The sequence below is a fragment of the Coturnix japonica genome, chromosome 5 (assembly GCF_054131305.1).
Source record: "Coturnix japonica strain WE chromosome 5, WE-NBRP24, whole genome shotgun sequence".
Classification (NCBI taxonomy): Eukaryota; Metazoa; Chordata; class Aves; order Galliformes; family Phasianidae; genus Coturnix; species Coturnix japonica.
This window is the reverse complement of record NC_140667.1, coordinates 31,627,785-31,648,496: the sequence shown is the minus strand read 5'-3', so window position 1 is coordinate 31,648,496 and position 20,712 is coordinate 31,627,785. Positions and strand designations below refer to the sequence as shown.

Below are 20,712 nucleotides of genomic sequence, written 5' to 3'. Positions count from 1 at the left end.
TGCATTTGGTGGTTTTCCACTCATGTGTAATTCCATTCCAATTACAGAGTTTAATTCAACATTTTGTTACATATTATACAAAGAAAAATGAAAAGCTTACTAACACGTGTGGTAATAATATCGAGGTCATTCCCGCATAGCAAATTCTAAGTTAGAAAACATACTTATATCACCAGATACATAAGAATAATTATGGATTCACAGGTTCATTTCCCCTCATTAATGTTGCTTCAGAAAGGAAGTATAATCTCTTTTAAAAGCTATGGAAGCTAATATGCCTCTTGAACATCCTCACCTTTTATTTACCAGGGTTTCTTTTATCCTTGATTAACCACATTGGGAAATCGGATGAATTCTGACATTGACTCATGCCTCTACTTTTCTGTTAAAAATAGCTAAATTAACAGATACTGATGATTGTTCAGTTTTGTTTGTTTGTTGATTGACTTTTAACATTAAATAGAAATGTAATTATACAGAGGCATAATGTTTTTGTTAATCTTTCTATGGAGTAAACAAAGGTCATTACAGTTTCATTTTTCTTGTAACAAAAATAAAGTTTCCAAGAGATGTCTTAGAACTTGTTTTCTTTAACATGAGCCTTTAACATTGCACTTGTTTTGCTTTGAGTTAATGTAATAGGTAAGCAGGTTGTTTATTTGTTTGTTTTCTCTAAACAATACTTAAACATCAGTTTTGTACTGTGCTTAGTTTTGGAAATGGAAATCCTTCATAAACTAGAACAGGGAGAGGTAAAGATATTAATTGTGAAAAAGCAAAAAACAAAACAACACAAGAAAACTATTCTTCCTCCCAGTTCTTCCAAGAGAAAGTTTCTAAACAGTACTGTCCTGTCTTGCTAATGGCTTTAGGATGAAAATTTAATTATTCAGTTATATTTAGGGTAAATGCATGTATTCAGTGTTGTGCTCAATGACTCATATTCATTGTTCATACTCGCTATTAAGTTGCTCAAAGGAGTGTGCTGATATTTTTGAATTGTGACTTGGCATGATTTGATTCAGGCATTGAACGTGTGTGTGTTTGTATAGGCATATATTGAATATATACATGTGTATGAACTCTCAATTCATACTTAGCTACTAGTCTCAATGCTTGCTGAAACTAGCAGAAATTATCTGTAGAAATGCTGGCTGATTAGAACTGGCTGTTTGAAGTCATTAGCTCAAACATAACCTGTGCCATGTCGTGGAAGACTAACACTGCTGACAATGGTAATGTTAGTCTCAGAACAGCATTCCTGTTGCATGACAGCCTAATGAAATTGTCACAATGTGGAGACTGCAGGTGCAGTCAATGCTTGTATGAAACTGTTAAAATATAATTATTTCATGTACTTCTAATTATGATGGGTTGTAATACTGAATGCTGTTCTTAACTATAGTGTTGTTGTTTGTTTTTTTAAAATCAGAATGTAGGTATTTTTGCTATCTTAGCTCTTTGATACTCAAAGGGGTGTTCAGAAGTTTACATACCGCTTTCTCTTAATGCCCATGATGAGTTCCATTTTATAAAGGGAACTGCAGAAATGTCCTTTAAGAGTCTTTGAAAATCTTTGAGCAATCAAATCACATAGGTGGACAATTGATTGCTTTTGGAGTTATCTTTCTGTTCTCCATTATTGATCTTTGTGTTTATTTAAAAATAGAAAAATAAGAGGTTTTTTGTTGTTGTTGTTTGTTTTGATTTGATTTTTTTTTTTCTTTATTTTTCTCTTGAAAGTGCAGGAAGAATGTTTACATGCTTCTGTCCATCCCTCTGTACTTAATCTAATTTACATGTAGGAAATATATTCTTTTTTTTTTTTTTTTTTTTTTTTAGTTGTAAAGCTGCAGGTATACGGTTGTGCTTCTGATTACTGCTTGTTGTTTTGTAGTCTTGCCAGTGGTTTGTTTTTGCACTTTGATCTTTTATTTTGTTCTATATAGCTTTTACAAGATAGAAATGTAGCAGGTAAGTAAAGCTTGGAAGTTAACTATATGTACCACTTTCAGTTTTATAGGGTGATGTGTTGATCCAGGAATCTTGTGTTACTGCTTTCAATCTTATTCAGTGTTAAGGTCTTTGTGTTCTTTTACCCTCCAACTCATGCACACATGTACTTCCTGGAAAGATTTCCAGAATCCCAATGATGTTGTTGGGGGGAGGGTCAGGGGAGAGGGAATAAAACAAACAAACAAAAAACCTGCATAAAAATCCAGGAATCTTTATGAGATAAGTAAGGAATCAGACACAACTTTGCAGTAATAAATAGAGGTAGGCTTAAAGCTCACAAATTGAAAGTGTTTATTGATGCATTAAAGTTCTGTGTAAAAAATAAGTTCATAAAGCTGTATGTTGGAAGCCATATGTTGTCACAAAAGAAGCCTACTGAGGGTATTCTTGGCTGGAATTTGTAGCCTTTCCATGGGGGCATCCTAAAATTACTAGATGTTTTACAGAAAGGAAGATTTCAGAATTCCTTTCATCCATTGCAAAAGATGATGGCAAATGGTTTTTTTTATGCATTTGTTGGAATTATTTGTGGTGGGTAGGTTTGCGTTCCTAAGAGTGTTTGAATGTCATGCTGTCTTTGGAAATGGTTTGTTCGTTCTCTGTTCAAATGAGTGGTGTTGGTTGTTGTTGCTGTTGTTTTTTGTTTGTTTTGTTTTGCAGAGGTTAGTGTTATCTTATATGTGGTTTAAAAAAAGAAAGAAAGAAATTGGAGATGGAAATAAAAATGTAATCTACAATGTTTTATGATAACTGTGCTTTCAAGTTGGCATATGGCAGCTATGGATGTAAGACCTGTGTGAGTGTCTCTGCTAGTTTTTGTAGAAATCATTCTCATTTTACACTGAAAATTCAAAATGTGTTTTGCTTTGAGGTAGGATTCAGTTTGAACATTTTTCTCAGGCTTCATGGTATTGGAGTTTGGCACTACGGCACTCTGACTCATTGTGATACAAATTGTTCAGTTTGTATCATATGCATATGGGGCAGGAAACATCTGGAGTGCTCTCTCCAGTTGTACTTCAGAAAATGTTTCTGTCAATTACTATGTAGGCTTTGCTCTGAGTTAGTTGTTAACTGCTAGACGTTCTTTCTTCTTGACTATTAATTGCAGTGTTATGAACTCTTTGTATGGGTAAACATCAACTTAAAATCTTATCCTGTTACTGTACTCTAACCTGTAGGAATTAAATCCACTAAGTTTTTATCATAATTGTTATATTTGAAGCCAGCACCATCAAACAATTTTCAGTGTTGAGCCCATAATAAGTACTTTAAAAAGAAACTGCTAAGCCAATTGGGGTTTTACATCAAGCTTCTCTGTCATTAAATAGGCCTTTATTGTTGCTTTGTGAAATATGAGTAGTATGCTCCTGATCTCCAAATATTTTTTCTTTGTTTCATCTGTAAATAATCATTTTAAAGTGAATTAAATACAAAACAGTTCAGGACTGATAACTTCATCTGCTATTGCAATTTGATTGTGACCCAAGCTCATCCAAACTGCTGCCAGAAGCTTTTGTACTAATCAAGGAACAGGCCAATTGTGACATACTGCAGGGGAGGTATTTAGATCTTGTTCTGCCCCGTTCTCCCTTAGTTGTGTAATATCTGAAAGTTTTCAGCTATCAATATATATGTATATGTAATCTGATTATGCATGTCCTAACATGAAAGGGAAAAAATAAAAAATAAAAAATAAAAAAAAAAAAAAAGAAAGAAAAAAGAAAAAGAAAAGAAAAAAAAAAGGGATGTGAAGGGTGGGGAAGCTGAATGAATATGAAGCATGCAGAGTTTTGTTGGCCTTGTGCCAAGGAGGAGCTGCCCATTTGTCTAAGCCAAAATAATCTCTAGTAACTGTTTAGTTGGAACTGCTTCACAGAGAAAGTCTGCCCCACCCTTTCAGTGGCTCTTTTGCCGTGTTTCTTTAGACCTCCATGGTATGTAATAACCTTTTGTAGCCTCAGGGGAATGATCACGTTACAATTGTACTGCAGCTCAGTTTTTTCCAGTATTAGTGTTAGGGGAAAAAAAAATAATGATGATCTTATTTTCTTTTTCTTCCTATGAGGAATTTCACCTATTTCACCTGTGAGATGAAATTTCCCTCATAGCTTTTTGATTTTGTTCTCTTTCATAGAAGCTTAAATAATTACCTTATCCTTGAGTGGTCCTTCTAAAACACAGATCAGTTATCTACAAGCAGCTTTTCTGAGATGACTACTGTTAAATTACCATATAGGTGAATATAATAAGGCCTGCATTAAATTTTTTCAATGTTTTACAGATATATCATTTAATATATCAGAGGGGAGTGTCTCAAACAAACAAACAAAACTTAAATAGTTTTAAACGGAATGTTGATGATTTGGTCTCCTTGAAACTCGTATGACTCAAGATTTTCTCATTCCTGTTGGGACATTTAAGCTAATAAAGGACATTAGCAAGACTTACAGTAAATTCAATTTTAGGAGATTAATCTATGGTTTCATTTTAATCTGAAACATAGTCATAATGTGTGTAAAATTTCTCAGGCAATTTTATCCTCTAAATGCAGAATCTGTTTGTTTGTCTGCATTGCCTCCTCAGATATGTCTTCAGAGGAGACGCTCAGCTGGAAAGGAAGCTGCAACATAAGCTTCTTGCTGGATGAAATAACTACTAAATGCTGTTCGTGGACAGTATGATATCAGCCCCTGCTGTTTTAGTTTTCTTAAATCTCTGCCTCTTGTACCTCTGTGGTAAGAGCTATTTTATGACTGGATCATTGATTTGGAAGATAACAGAATGTTTAAATCAAAGGAATATTCTCTTAACAGTAACTTTGATTTCAATGCATATATGCAACATATACTTTTCCCAAGTGAGAGGAAAATATGAAACTTTAAATAAACAAGTTCATTTGTTCTGTTTGTTCATCTGTAATCATAGTAGATTTCTAAAGAAATCTTGATAGCTCTGACACTAGGTTATCTGAAATTGTCTAAAATAAAGTCTGATAGATTTTGGTGGCTTTGTTTTTGGCACCTAAGGATTTTAAAAACCTACTTGAAAATGCGAGCTAGGTAAAGAACTTCTGAAAAGGCTCTCAAATAATTTTGTTTTATTTTTGTACTTGCTGAGTAATTAATTCATGAGATATTAATTTGTTCAGCTCCCTAAGACTGATATTTATTGCTTTATACAGAGGTGACCTTTTTTGGTTTTCTAGCTAAAGACTTCAGCCTTCTGAAGTATTTCTTGTGCTAACACTGAATAGCTTATTTCCTTGGCAAGGAGAAGGGCTTGGGAGGGGGAAAACAAAAGATAGAGTTGGTATGTGTGTCTGCATAATCTAAGGATGACTTTTCTTGACTCTAATGATGTATACAATATGATGATGCCTTTTTGAAAGACAGAGGTTGAAGTCTGTACTGCAACCCTGTGAGACTAAAGCATCATTAACATCCAGTGGTAATGGCTGGGTTGTTGTGTTTTTTTTTTTGTTTGTTTGTTTGCATTACAGTTCATAAGAAATAACACAGATTTCATTAATTCTCTAATTGTCTTTTAAATTGAATAAAAAACACCTTTTTTAGTTGTGTTTCGCTACTTAGGTTATGCTGATTAAATAGAATCTTTAAAAATTAATGCGTAGTGGGGCAATTGTCTTATTCAGATTGTCTGCTAATATTACTCAGAACAGCAGTGCAAGCAAGTAGAATTACTGTCTGGAGTTATATGTGCCATTCATTTAGATAATACAGTCTCCAAATATTTAGTCACCAGTTGTGTTATTTCTTAGTACTTCTTTGGACTCAAAGTTGAATGGAGAAAATCTTGTAATTAGTGATCTTTACAGAAATTCCACAGCTGGAGACTGACAGCTGGAGAGAAGTGTGTGTTGTTGAACAAATGCTGTACTGATTTAGAGATGTTGTGTTGGATGTTCTTTTGTTTTGTCTAATTTTTGCATGATTTCTGATGTCTACCAGATAAAGACCATTCAAAGTTTAAAAGCAGTGAACCCTGGAAGCATTGACAATTATGTCTGTGATTATTGCCCCCATTCCCCCACCTCATTCAGAAGAGTTTTCTCTTTGAAAATGTGTTAGTATGGGCAGTCAGAACTTGTCTGAAAGCTGAACTCTTAGGAGCAATATGAAAATTGTCTTTTTTTTTTTTTCTGAGTACAGACTTTGAGCTCCTATATTCACAGATGACACTGAGTGAGGATTCCATGTCAGATTCTAGACGAGGGTTTATTTCCCCTGTCATTTTGCACCTGATCTGGTTAGTGTATGCCCTGTTGACTAAAAGATATGGGAGAAATTGTAATAGCAATGCATCAAGGAAGACACGTTCCTTAAAATGTTTCCAACAATAGTACAACATTGTTCTTTAATCTGGGAAAAGAAGGAAATAAGGAGATTCATTCAGATACTTCTGTAGTAAGAGAAAAGAGAAACTGACTTTAAAAAGAAAATAAGGAAGAAACAAAGCATATATAAAATCATCATGCTTGCGTCAACCTCTTTAATTCCTAAACCAGACTAGATATAGAGGATATAGAAATATAGAGAATTGGGTGGCTAGCAGGGACAGGGAGGTGACTGTCCCTCTCTACTCTGCCCTCATGAAGTCCCATCTGCAATACTGTATCTAGATCTATGGCCCACAGTATGAGAAAGACAGATGTTGGAGAGGTTCCAGAGGAGGGCCACAAAGATTATTACAGGGCTGGAGCACCTTCACTATGAAGACAGGATGAGGGAGCTGGGCTTGCTTACCCTGGAGAAGAGATGGCTGCAGGGTGACCTAATTGCAGCCTTCTAAAAAGGAGCCTATAAACAGGAGCAGAGCTAGCTCTTTGAAAGGGTAAATAATGACTGAACAGGGGGAAATGGTTTTAAACTGAAGTAAGGAAGATTTTAGGTTGGATATCAGGGGGAAGTTCTTCACCAAGTGAGTGCTGAGTTGCTGGAGCTCTTTGCCCAAAGAGGTTGTAGTTGCCCCATCCCTGGGTGTGTTCAAGGCCAAGTTTGGGGACCTGGCCAGCCTGGTATAGTATTAAATGTGGAGGATGGCGGCCCTACCTGCAGCAGGGGGGATGGATCTCAATGATCCTTGAGGTCCCTTCCAACCCAAGCCATTATATGATTCAATGATTGTCTTTTAACTACATGTTATTATTCTATCTCTTTTCACTTTTAAAAAAATTATTATTATTTATTTATTTTTTAAGGAACTCATCCTTGTCTTACAGCCAACCATGCTCATTAATTCTCAATACTTTATCTGCTCCATTGGAGCATATTTTGATTTTGCTTCTCTTTCCTTCTAATTCTAGAATCCTGCCACAGCTGCGCAAACCCAGACTACTGTGAAAATTTGATATTCTGTCATTTGACATCATCTCCCACTAAAGAGGAATCATTTAGAACTTAGAATTCCAGTTTTATTCTCTCTGCGCTTTGTCCAGCCTAGATGTCTGATATTTCTTAGGTTTCCTGGACTCCATTTTGTTGTTTTGAGCCTCTAATATAAGGCCAGAAAGGACTGTTCAGTTGACTTGTGTAATACTCAGTAATCTCAATCCAAGCATTTCCTCATGAGCTCAGGTCAGGGTATCTTATAGCAGAAAGGCAGAGAAATATTTCCTGAAATATGTTTGCTTTTGACCATAAAGGCTGATTTTTAAGAGGTCTGTAAAATCAAGAAGGAAGAAGTTAAGAATGTGGTAGATTTATGCGCATAACTCTAAACAAGTGGTCATTAGGACATAACTGTGTGAATAGAGTCCATCTGTTTCCAAAAACAGATGGTGGATTCTCTTAAATTTTGAGGTTCAGCTATTAACTTATACTGCAGCTATTTCTGCTTTGGCTTGCTTTTCTCTTGTTACTTCAGCAGTGTAAATAGGACTTCCACTGGCTTTATAGTTATTTGTGCTTTTTTTTTTTTTTAATATAAATTTCCATGCAAATAACTCACTGCTTCTCTTATTTTTGCACAGTTCTCTCCATAGATAGTGACATGTATACATAAAAAAATTAAAATGTTACATTACCCATGTTTTGAAGCTTCAGTGAAAAACACAGGAAAGAATATAAATTTATCTCCTTCTTGATGTATCCATGTTCACTTTGTTTTGGAGGATCTAGATCCTCTGTTTGTTATAAATAATCTCACAGCATTTCTTTTAAAAGATTGCAGATAAAAATTGAATAATATAGCGACTTAAATTTTTTTTTCCATAAAATTCTTATCCTCGATGGTGTGACATCTTATCAGTTTGTCAAAAAACAGCGTATACAAAAAATAGAATTAAAAATATGTGCATATTATTTGGGCCTTAAAGTGATGCAAAATCAGATATTTCCTCCTATTCTACAAAAGGAATACATCAATATGAGAACTGATTTATTTTGAAATAGTTTACATAATTAGGCAATTTTATTTTTAAGGGATTTTTTTTCTCATTTTGAGCATTATTACTTACCTGAAGAATTGGGTGATATTCAATAAATTCTAGATTTTTAGCATAATAAATACACATGCAACTCTGTCAAGCAATGTTCTGACTATGTGCTTTATCTGTCAAAGCAAAGTGACTCAGAGTACACGAAGAATTTCCTAGAATAGGTATAAATTGAGTGACATGTCCTTTATTTTAAGATGCTATTTTTACTGAGCCAGTAGTTTCATGATCTAGTTATCAGTATTCTTGAAACAAAGACAGTTACCGTTAAGTTGCTATGTGGCTGTAAATTTGCAATTGTTACTATAAAGATAAGGACTAGACAACCCACTTGTAATGTTTCTTGCTTAAAACAGAAATTTTGTCTGACTTCTTGAGTTCAATCTTTTGACACTAATGTGGCAGCAACTGGTGCAAAAAACAGTTTTGTCCTCTTGAACTCTAGGTATGAAGAGATACATTAAAACCCTTGAATCATAATGTGACCCACTGCAGGATTACCTTACACAATGAACTCTGTTTCCTTCTTACCCAAAGAAGTGGCCTTCTGTTCTGAAACAGGAAGTCCTTCTCAGTGTTGTAATAACTGTACTGCTGTGTATGGTTGGTTGTTTTTTTTCTTTTGGCAAATGAAATCACCATATCTATTAGAAGTCTTGGGACTACCTATGCCTTCTAGTAAGCTTGAGAGCAAGATGGCATGCAACCTCAATCCTGAAGAGGGTACACCTGTGACACAATTCTTGTCACTTCCATTTTTTGGCACATCTCTTTGTAGTATCAATGTTAGTATGTTTTAGCTGATGATGCTTGAAGTGATTTTATTTAAACAGAATCTGTATTAAGGGAGTAGCAGATGTAATATAACTTACAACACAAGAAAGGTCACTGGGATTTGTGGTGGCTACAGAATGTTCAAAATCAGATTAAGCAAATCATCAAGATACTGCTTTTGGATATTTCACATGTTTTGAGGGTCTGTATAAATTTTCTTCAAAACTGTAGTATGGGTATGCATGTGTTATGGATGATAGAAGTAATACCTTAGCTTGCACTACATTTGATGTTGACCACAAGATGAAAGCAGGCAAAAGAAGATTGATTTACAAAGCTGATGAATATAAAAACATGAAAACTCTTTGTTTGTAGATTCTGGAAGGAGTCATATTTGAACAGCAAAAGATGATTGTTATATAAATCTCTAAGAAATCGGTTGCATCTTGAAGGCAAATATTAAGTGATACATGTATGTTGTTCTATTGCTTCAGAGCACCTTTAGAACACTTTCATTTCTCTAAAGTGGAAGGGATTTTTCTAAAACAACTTATTATTTCTTGATCCTTTTTCTTGTACTGATAGTGTTCGACATACCGCTGATAACAATATCAATGACTTCTAAGGAATTTCTTTTTTATCTGCCATCTTTTTTATCTGCCATCTTTGGCACATCAGTTTTTTGGGATGCCAGAAAGTGTAACCCAGGCAAAGGGGAGTGGAGAATGGGAAAAGGGCTATGTTAAATATCTACAGCAGCTGTATCCTTGTGATAGTAAAGCTGACATGCATAATTAGGTGAATACTACTATATCCAGTTCCACCAAGTCTCATTTTTTTTATAATATACAGTGTCTATATTGACACAGAATGTCATTAAATTTATCAGAATTTCCTGGTCTTAAGAGTATTGAGCCACTACTTCATTCAGCTATTGGGATATACATTGTACATAGACATACTGTCTAGGACATCCTTCCTTGAAGATTAGAAGGCTTCTATGTAGGGTCTTGCTATTTTGGTTTCTATTTCAAAATAAGTTAAGAAACATTTGCATTCAGTTGTAGATTGTATATAAATACTAAAAAAGAAATCCCACAACCAACTACAAACAACAAGCCCTACATCCTCTTTTCTGGAGCCTCCATCTGTGGTAACTACACACTATCTGTGCTCTTGTAATGTTAAATTATTTGTCTGTAAGATCTCTCATGCAATCTGTAATCTCAGAGTAAAGAGAACTATTGTCAATCATACTTCAGTAATTAGATTCAATGATTTTCTGCTCATTCATTACTGTATTTTTTAAAATCTTCAGAAATTCTTAAAGGCTATTGTACTTACTGTGTTGTAGAATATGGGGAAACAGTACAAATCAGGATGGGTTATCATTTTAATTTATTCTTCTAGACTGGAACTTTATACTTCCCTTTTTACTCCCCTCATTTTAAAATTGAATTTTATCTAGGGGATACTTAAACACAGTCTTTTAATCAACATTATAAAGGTATTATTCATGTCTGAACATGAACATCTCTAACGATGACATATAGTACTTGCCACAGGACTGGTGTTAAGTACTTATACAGTTGTTAACTGGGTGAATTTAATAATATATCTAGTACTAATTGTTTTCAAGCTTATTAAACTTTTCTTATCTACTTCAATTTGGTACTGTTTACTGTAGTTATATCCAAGTCCTAACTGCCAGTACAAATCTGTTTGGGGTACTTTAACGCTCTGTAGGCAAAAATTTACTATAGAAAGTAGCTTCTCACAAATCAAGTAGTAAAAGTTAAGTTAGATGTTCCTCCTGAACAAAAAGCATTCCAAGAAATAGCTCCAGACTTGACTATTTGCAGAAATAAATTGTCCTCATTTTAAATATTGAGATGTAATAATATTACATCCTTTTTTAAGTGACAGGGTTCTATTTGCTTTTACTTTTCTTTACTGAAATGGATTCAGTCAAACATTAAATCAATAAGAAGATTGTACCTCAAGCTAGAAATTAGAAAACACAGAATTGTAAGCCTGATTTATTATTATTTTTTTTAATCTACTTACTCCTTTTTTTGTATCATAGATCACTAAATACTATGCAGTAACTTGGAGCTGAATTGGTTTTTAGTCATCTATTATCCAGTTTAATCCAGAAGAGATGATTTGGCAAGGTCTTGGCTGTGTAAGACAAGGAATTTGCCCATTAATGTAATGTGTCTGAATGCAAGGAACGCAGGTCTGAAAGGAGTCTATAGGGCCAGTCACAGCAGTTATGACTTCAAGGTGCACATGGGGAGATTCAGGGTGGATGTTAAGAAAAACATTTCTGAAAGAGTAATTAGATACTGGAATGGGCTGCCCAGGGAGATGGTCAAGTCATGGTCTCTGTTGGTTTTCAAGAAACATTTAGATGTTGTCCTAAAGGACATGGAATTATTGTAATGACTTATTGGTAGGAATTATTGGTGATATGTGGGTAGTTGGACTGGATGATCTAGAATTACCAGCCTTGGTGATTCTATGATCCTATAAGTCATCAGTCCCAAGATTTTGGTGGCAACTGAAGAGGTTTTCTTCTCTCCCTCTCTGATAGTACCATGGCTTGTGCAGTCATGTACTCATTCATTTGAAATATATTCCTATTTTCCTGCATGTTTTCAGATTGCTTACTTCAGTCTGATTCTCACTTTGTATATGAAGCCCACAGTATGTAACATAGTGCATTGTGAGGCAAAGTGAGAACTCAGCTGATAGCAGTATCTGATATGAGCTGTGAAGTTACCATGTTTCTATCAATACTCTGCTGTCTCTGCTCTGGGATTCTTAGTTGGTGTTGCTACAAAACAGGAATGAACAAGCTGATTCTAATTATTTGTTCAGAGCTATATTTGAGATCAGTTAAGGTCAAGTGATGTCCTTGTTATGTATTAATTAAAAGTAAAAAAAAACACACAAAAACAAAACAAAACCAAACCTGTATGTAAATTATAACAAATAAAATAAAGATTGTTAGCAAGCTGCTCAGTATTCTCAGCCTCAAAAGGGTAGATCACAATCCAAATAAGTATTCCATGCTGGTCACTCCAGCCTCTCAAAGATGATTGTATTTCACATCGTGAAAATGATATCTGTATGACAGACATCATTTAACCTTATCAGATTCATATGAAATGTGATTTATTTCCTTAATCTGTTGTTCTTTATTTGCAATTAATATAAGATTTAGTATCAATTGACATTGCTTGTAGATTATTTCAGGTCTTCATGTGTATATTTGTTTTAATAATTTAGTATTTTTTGTAAAAGTGAATCTAATATCTACATTCTCACCTTTCTCAGGAGAAACATTCTTCTAACTGGCAATATTAGCAAGTTAGAGGAGAACATACAGCATTATTAGTTTTGCTGTCACATTCTAATCATTGTGAATATCTTGTGGTAGCATGCAAGTGCAGAACTGCTTCTATCTTTAGTAAAAGTGTTGCTTCAGATAATGTCCCTCATCTTGTGCTTATACGTGAGCATGATGCTAATGTGTGTGTTTTGTGGGTATTAATGAAATCTATACACATAACGCATGCTGAAAGTAATGCCTCCATGGAAACTACAATAGGTAGAAAGAACACAATGATGTTATTTGATAGAGGAAATATAAGTTACTAAACACTGTTTTTTCTGCATAGTCACCACTAGCAATGCATTTTTGCCTGCTCTTAAAAGGAGGCTGTAGGCCTGTTTCTGTCCATATTTTCAGGTCCCTTTTTAAAACTCTGGTGTAGAGGGGTGGTGTAGCTATGAAGTATTACTTTCTGATTGTGTTTCATGTTTATTTAGAAGAAATTGAGGTGGCTCAGTTATTTGCTTGAAGGTAATCTGATCCCTGTTGCTTTTCTTCTACTCATGTCAGCCATGCATGATACCTAGTATTCTGGGAATAAGCCATCCCAATTGAATGCAAAATGCAGTAGTATGAGAAATGCATTTGAGATATACCTTTAAAATATGACTTAGACAGGAGCTGGTACTGTACAATAATTGTTGAGCACATGTAATCTATTTGGATGTTTCTTCAAGAAGTCTGCTCATTAGTACCATAGCTTCTTTATGCTTCATTCTGTTGAGTTTGATTATGGAGACTGAGGTTTTAAGATAAAACCCTTTCAAAGTGGATGGGGCTGCTCAGCTCTCTTCTGTAATTTTATTTCTTGCATCTTTTCAATCCAAGTGCCTTAGCCTTTTTTTCCCCAGTGTTATTTGTAGATTCTATAGCTATTCAGTTTACTCTAGATCACATTAAATTTCTTGTGTTTGCAGTCTTTGCAATTATGCTGCATTCAGTAAATCTCTGATGAGGCTAAATTGACTTCGAAAGAGCCTTTGAGGGCCTCATTACCATCCATTTGTGTCCTGACATGCTATAATAGTCACATATTCCTGAATTTCTAGCAGTGCCAAATAATTAAGTGCTTGATTACCTGTCCTTCTGCAGTATAAATTTTCTGGGATAATGTCTGTATCTTTTTGTTTTGGATAGCATATTCTTTACAGCTGTGATAGAGGTAGTAACCCTGTAACTGGGATGCAGGTGTGACTATATGATAACAGTTAGACCAACTGATACAGTATGTATATATACCATATGTATATACATGTAGATATATGTATGCAGCTCCTTCTGAGTAGCAAACAGAAATGTTTTTTATTTGTAGATACTTTGAGATTTAAGTTTCTTGTTCAGATAAGGGCAAAACTTTTCCGTATCCTCAGACGTGGGAGTAGAACAGTGGGGTTCACTTGTGTGACAGTAGCTCTTTGTCAGCAAATATTGTAAGCAGCTGTTGCAGTAGTTTAGATAGTCAAATTACCCATGCTAATTACTTTAACCCAGATTATCCCAATTATTCTGTTGTCTCATTTATCATTTTACGTACCAGCTGAATTCTAAAGAGTTGTTCTAAAAAAATGTAGTGACAGGTGCATGTAGTGACAAGTGTATGTGCCAGGAAAGGAAGAACTCTTTTTTGTTTTTGGTTTTGTTTGTTTGTTTGTTTGTTTTTTGTTTTAAATATTAAAAAATATTATAGGATTATTATCTTTTTTTATTACTTGCTCTTTGATTTCTGAAATTTTTATATGAAAACTTAAAAGAAGACAATAAGCTCTATTTACCTCTTCTTCTTCACCTTTTATTTACTTTATTCACAATAGGTTACAAACTAGGAATAATTACTAGATGGAAACTGTTGCAGAAATGTACATCTGTGAAACAATGACATGTTTCTCATTAAGAGAATGAGCCTGAAGAATAGGTTAGTTTTGGTGTCTTCTTAGTTTAGGTGCTGTCTTCTTCCTACTCCCCAAAAGCAGGGAGTGCTTCAGCACATTGAGCTAACTTATACTTGTATACTTTTAATTTTATTTTAATTTTATACAATAATTTTAAACTTGTATTTTGAGGATTCATTTTATTCTCTCTTAAATCTTGATTGAAGGAGCTTAAAAATTAAAATAATTTTATTAATTCCCTTCTCTTTTATAAAAATTTTCTTTACATGCATGGATTTGTGACTTAAAAGCTTCCAACCAGTTTTCCAACTTAGTTGCCATGGGAGGTAGGGGTCACACCTGACAGTAGTTGTTGAAAATATGTTGCTATTGTAAATTTTCAAGATTTCAAAATAAATCTTCATGGTGTGGAACAAATTTTTTGTCTCTTTTAAGAAAAATTAGAAAGTGAACTAAATCCTTAAAAACCAGCCTTCTGTATTTTCATTTTTAACATTTGCTGCTTTTCAGTTGTGTTTACAATTCATGACACTCTTCTGGATCTTACTGTTGTATAAATAAATTTAAACAAAAAAAAAAATGACTATGAGCAGTTGAATGTTCATTGACAAGTATGTGCATTTGCAGGAATTCACGTGTGAAAATTAATATTTAACTTTCTGCGGAATAAATGATTTATCTCAGTAACAGAATTTCCATAGAATTCCATAGAATTTCTGTTGCACTTTTATCCTTTACACTTTTATCCTTTAATAAATTCATGTTTCTGACTTTTCTAGAAGTAAAGAGTATGTGAAGATATTGTGTCTTCCTAATTGTGGAGAATTACAGAGGTGGAAGCCAGATATAGACGTACCATGTTTAACTTGCTTTGAATTATCTCTGTCTACCTTCTTAAAAATGTGTGCTCATCTGAAAGAAACAAAACATCTATGTGGTTCATACGTGGGAACCTTTTGTACGAATGTTGATTCCTCCTATTAGACAGCCAATCACATATTGTTTAATTACTAATTGTAAACAATAATTAAATTAACTGTAAATAATAATAATTTAAAAAAGGGGGCTTGTTATGACTCAAAGATATCTGCAAAGTAACATGACTGTTCACCAGCTGCTTCTGGTTCCAGCAGGAACATCGTGAAGTTAAGCAAAGAAGAGCACAAAGTGCATAAGACTGTCCCAAGATGCCAGCAGACGTCTTCTACTCAATATTAAATTTGGAGATATCTCTCCAAATAAAGCTGCACTGTTAGATTTAACTTTGAAGGACGTGCATCTATTCAAGGGTGACTGTATTTATAGATCATAATTTAAATTTTAGAAAACCCTTGGAAATCTGTTGTAATTTTTTTTCACCTCTTAGCAATCATTCCTGTTATCGAATCTTCCTGAGTATATGCTGGTCAGCACCTCGTTTCTTACACTGAGAAGCTATAATTCAGTCAGTAGGATTAAGTATGGGGCAATAATGAGCAGTTCATCCATTTTAAAATAAATCTTTCTAATTGAAATGAGCAATGATTATATAGCGACAACAATAGGAACAAATCTGCATGATATTAAGATGCCAACTGTGCTTGTTGCTTGTTTTCTTTAAGTTCTGACACATGTGATGAGTCACGTAGTGGAATACAGGTTTCTTGTTTTTGGCATATTCAGATTCTTGACTTTCTTTTCTCTTTTTTCCTTTTTCTTATTTTATGAATTCTTTGTATTTCATGCCAGCTCTTTTTCTTCTTCTTTTTCTTTTGAAATCTTTAATCTGCTTCAAAATATCTTTAGTTTTAACCTTTGAATGTTAATGAAATCATGATCCGAGGAATACTATTTTATTTTCCTTCCACTTGATTTTAATTTGACTATATTACTTATACACACAGATTACAAAAGATTACCCCAAGACTGATATTAGTGTAGTGTGTCAAGGAAAACTTTGGCTAGTGCTATAAAAATGTATATACTTCTGTGTGTTTTCTTTCCTTATCTTGTATTTTGTATGCTAACCCTTCACTTGCACTTTTCCTGGCCTTTTTCAAGTAGGTAGCGGATCAAGTTAGGTCATGCAAAACACGATTGTAAGAAGAAAATTCCTGGCTATCTACACAGGCAGATAAGACTCCATTAAATGTTTGAATTCAGTTCACCTCTAAGATTCATTTAGAAAAGGTTTATATATATTTTTTTAATTTACATAGGTGTTCTGAGATTCATTACTTTGCAGATGACTTTGAGTCTGTAGAACAAGAACTTGACTATCAGTTCAGATACTATTTTTTTTTGTTTGTTTGTTTCTGCTTTCACCCTTAGAGTGAAATCCTGTTAATAGAATGGTATGCAATATTTATATATCAAGTAATTTAAAGTAATATGCACAGCAACTCAACACTATCTGCTCATAACACCTTTAATTAAGATCTCTTTCTCTTGCAGTTTAAATGTGCTTTTAAGACTTCCAGGCATAACATACAAGAAAGTATTAACACTTTGTTTCTATGGAGTCAACACACAGTAATTATATGTATTCTGTGAGATTACTGTTTTTTGTTGTTGGTGGTGGTGGTGGTTTTTTTGCTTGTTTGGTTTTTTTCTTTGTCATTTGATGGACTTGTTTTAAATAACTGATATAACTGACAAATAATATCTGATAACTTGGCATTGCTATTTTTGGCCCACTTGTTTTCCTTCCTACCTGTCCTCTCTTTCAGTTGCCTCTTGTATACCTTCACAGATGTTTGTGAATTTTTGGGTTGGTTTCTGGGTTTGTTTGTTTAAATTTATTTCTTTGTAATCTAAAATCCTTAGTGCGCTTTTTTTTTTTTTTTTTTAGTTCCTTATATTAATAACTGGATGTTATACCACTGTGAATTTACATAGAACAGTATCCATCAGAAGGTTCATATTGTTAATATGAAAGTATTAGCTCTGTCTTAGGCCATTATATAGCAAGAGATAAGGATTTTTTTTTATGGAATTTCTTGCACCTGCTGTATCTGAAGAATCTGCTAGTAGTCTCTTCTACTAAATGTTAGCTGATTTACTATAAAATCAGGAAAAAACCCTACCATTTTGTAAATTGTTTTTTAAAAACAATCGAACACTTCTGTTGACACAGTTCCTTTTATGCTGTAGGATCTTAAAACTCATTGGGCAATTTATTCCAAAGGCTAAGTTATCTAAGCAAGCATAACTGGAAAACTATTTCCTAATACAGTACATTTTGTGAGATACAGAGAATGAACTTGAACTTTAGTTAGCCTCTCAGGACACTTAACTGAGTTTCAAACATTGTTTTCAGGATGATGAGGTAATTTTGACTGTACTCACTGCATGCAGATGCACATCTGTTAGATGTGTGGGAATTATGCCAAATTCTACTTATTAAGAGAAATACTTTTGTGATACAGTCCTCAAATAGTTGTCTGTGACTGCTGTTGAAATGACTAGAATGTGATAAAACAAATATCTCAAGCCTTCTACATGAATATACACCATAATGAATATCTTCAGTCTTGATTTCCAAACTAGATTGAAGTGAGTTTTTCTGAAGTGTGCATGAGTGCTTGCAAAGCTATTTAAAGTATCTTCTTCAGAAATGGCTGTTTAGGGTACTACCTTCATTTTAAAGAAAAGTGAGAGAAGAATATTGGAAATGTAGGAGTTCCAGAATACCGCATTGTAGGTCCACAGACTCAATTAAAATGAATACATATGAGATATTAAAAAGATTTTTTCATATTAAATTGAATTTGCTATAAGTACCTTAAGTACTTAAGCCCGTAAGCTGGGAATTGAATGTGATAGAAGTCAGCGTGTTTTGAAAAGACTAGAGAAACCTGCATGTGTTGTTGTTTTTTCCAATAGTTAAATAAATAAAATTAAGGTAATATATGAAAATATGCTTGCATGGAATTGCCATGTTTGCTTTCTTACCTAAAAGAAATAAGCTAATGATGAGATAAATGCATGACAGGCTGTATTTGAGAAACCATGGCTACTTAGGATGGGGAAATAAAAATGCTAAATTGTCTGTAAAAGTTCAGAAAGAAAGAGCTTCTCTTTCATTCTGGCTTTTATAAGCTGTTGGCAACTTAGCCTGTCAAGAGCTGAAATGTACCTAATTTTGAGTTATATAACACTTGTTTGGAATTGTACATACCATCTTTCATAAGGAATATACTTTTCACTAAGTTACCTATGACAGAGAATGCTTTCTACTGTCAGAATTAACAATATGTATTTACTTTTGGGGGACGTTATAGAAGATGCACCATTAAATCAACTAACTGATACACTGAGTTAAACAGAACATTTCTGAAAAATTCAGCCCATTACTGTTGTATGTGTTTCTTTTATGTGTTTAGTGACAAACAAGAAACCAGCTCAAGCATCTATTACGAAGGTCAAGCAATTTGAAGGCTCTACATCATTTGTTAGGAGAACGCAGTGGATGCTTGAGCAGCTTCGCCAGGTCAATGGTATTGATCCTAATCAGGTGAGTATGAACAGTTCTAGAAATGGAAACTGAGTTCTTGTAACTGATTTGTGGAATAAGTATCTTTCACTGTTCAAAAGGCAAATGGAAAAATAAGAGACAAGTTTAAGTGCAAATTCTCAAACAAGAAATAAGTTGGTGGAGTATATGAAATTGACTTTAATGGGAAAGATGAGAGGAGGCCAAAGCATGTAATCAAGATATTTACTTTTTTCCTCCCTGACTCATGTACTCTATTCCCTGCTCTGTCTTTTCTTTTAAAGAGAAAAATAAGAGCTGTGTTTGCCTTGCCTCCATCTATAAGCCTCTTGGGTTCCATTTTGGCATGCAGCTGTGTTGTAAGGGCAGTAAACAGAAGGAAAGAGAGGAAAGGTTCCTGAGGTTCAAGTTTCTGGAAATACTGTGAACCTTTCCCCAGGACAGTCCACTCCTCACATCCCTCCCCACTGATTATCCCTCCATACAAAGGGCTGTGGTGTACCTTAGCTATTACTTTCACATGACTATTGATTTAAAATAAATATCAATTCAAACAAATAAGAAACCCACTAAGTAGTTTTGGAACTGTTTCTAGAATTTTTGCCTCAAATATACACTTTTTTTTAAAGGTAGAATGTGCAGTCTGACTTGTTTGGGAAAAGTCATACTAACATGCATAGTCTTATAAAGGCAAATCTTCAGTAGCCAACCAGCAGATTTAGAAGTCAGCAATGTGACTAATACTAAAAAAAAAAAAAAAAAAAAAAAAAAAGATTTACTGTGTTCATTGTACAGCAGAATGTATCTGGCTAACCTCCCTTGGTTTCTTCAGGGTTGTGCTCTTGAACATACAAATAAGCATCTGGTGCAACAAATTCAGTACAGTCCTGCTAATAAATATGAAGTTCTTTGGCCACTGCTAAATGAAAACCAGGAAGCAGAATTTTATTTGGATAAAAGGGATGGTGAAAATGAGAGTAATGATGTAGATATGGATATAGATACAGATACTTCACATAATCTGCAAAGGAACTCTGTAAATAGCATCTGGAGATATATTTGGTGTGAAAGTCCTATCAAGTTCTTCAGCTTAGACATTCCTTTCAGAATTGTATTTCTATAGTTCGAAGTGTCATTGATTCAAAATAGGATTTACTGGATTAGTTTACAAAATGATTTTTAGCAAATATTTCTAAGTGTATAGCATCTCTGCTTTTATATAATCCATTTATTTTGACAGCTGTTGCAAGGTACAGAGCTGTAGGTTACTTGGTTCTGGAAGTGCTCTTTTGTTCTTGTTATCTTGAGACGTATACAACACTATGATAATAAATGAAATTCAGTGACTAGGGCTTACTGTTTATTTTCATTCTTTGGGCAAATATAGAGACCAGAACCACATTTCCTATAATGAATCATGAAAGTATATTTTGGACTGAAAGGCTAAACAGCTAAACATATTTAAACAAAAATCCTTGTATTAATATAGAAGGTGAAAGTAACTATATATATGTAGCTAAGAAGAATTTCTTAAGAGATTCCAACTTCTAACAATTCAGTCTAAAATATTATTGTTTTCAGGTATTTCTTTTCTTAGCTGAACATTCCTCATTAAGAATATTTAAGAAAGTAATTCTTGCCTGTGTTTTTAACAAAAATATGCAAGAGAAAAAATAATCCTGGGGAGATCTGGTATTTCATG

The 20,712-nt window shown here is 33.9% G+C and overlaps 1 protein-coding gene across 7 annotated transcripts in view; it reads left to right on the top strand.

Moving 5' to 3' along the window:
- The window catches only part of STXBP6 (syntaxin binding protein 6), a 69,108-nt gene that overhangs the window by 30,609 nt on the left and 17,787 nt on the right, over positions 1 to 20,712 (top strand). For 5 of the 7 annotated variants that reach the window (XR_014947195.1, XR_014947194.1, XM_015864903.3 and 2 more), the window contains exon 3: positions 18,901 to 19,031. Coding sequence is in view for 5 of the 7 variants with exons in the window: in XM_015864903.3 (XP_015720389.1) it covers positions 18,901 to 19,031 (131 nt within the window). In the remaining 2 variants the exon portion in view is untranslated. Of the gene's footprint in view, positions 1 to 4,602; positions 4,755 to 18,900; positions 19,032 to 20,712 lie in introns of all 7 variants that reach the window. The other 2 variants (XM_085550416.1, XM_085550418.1) reach the window with 1 other exon arrangement.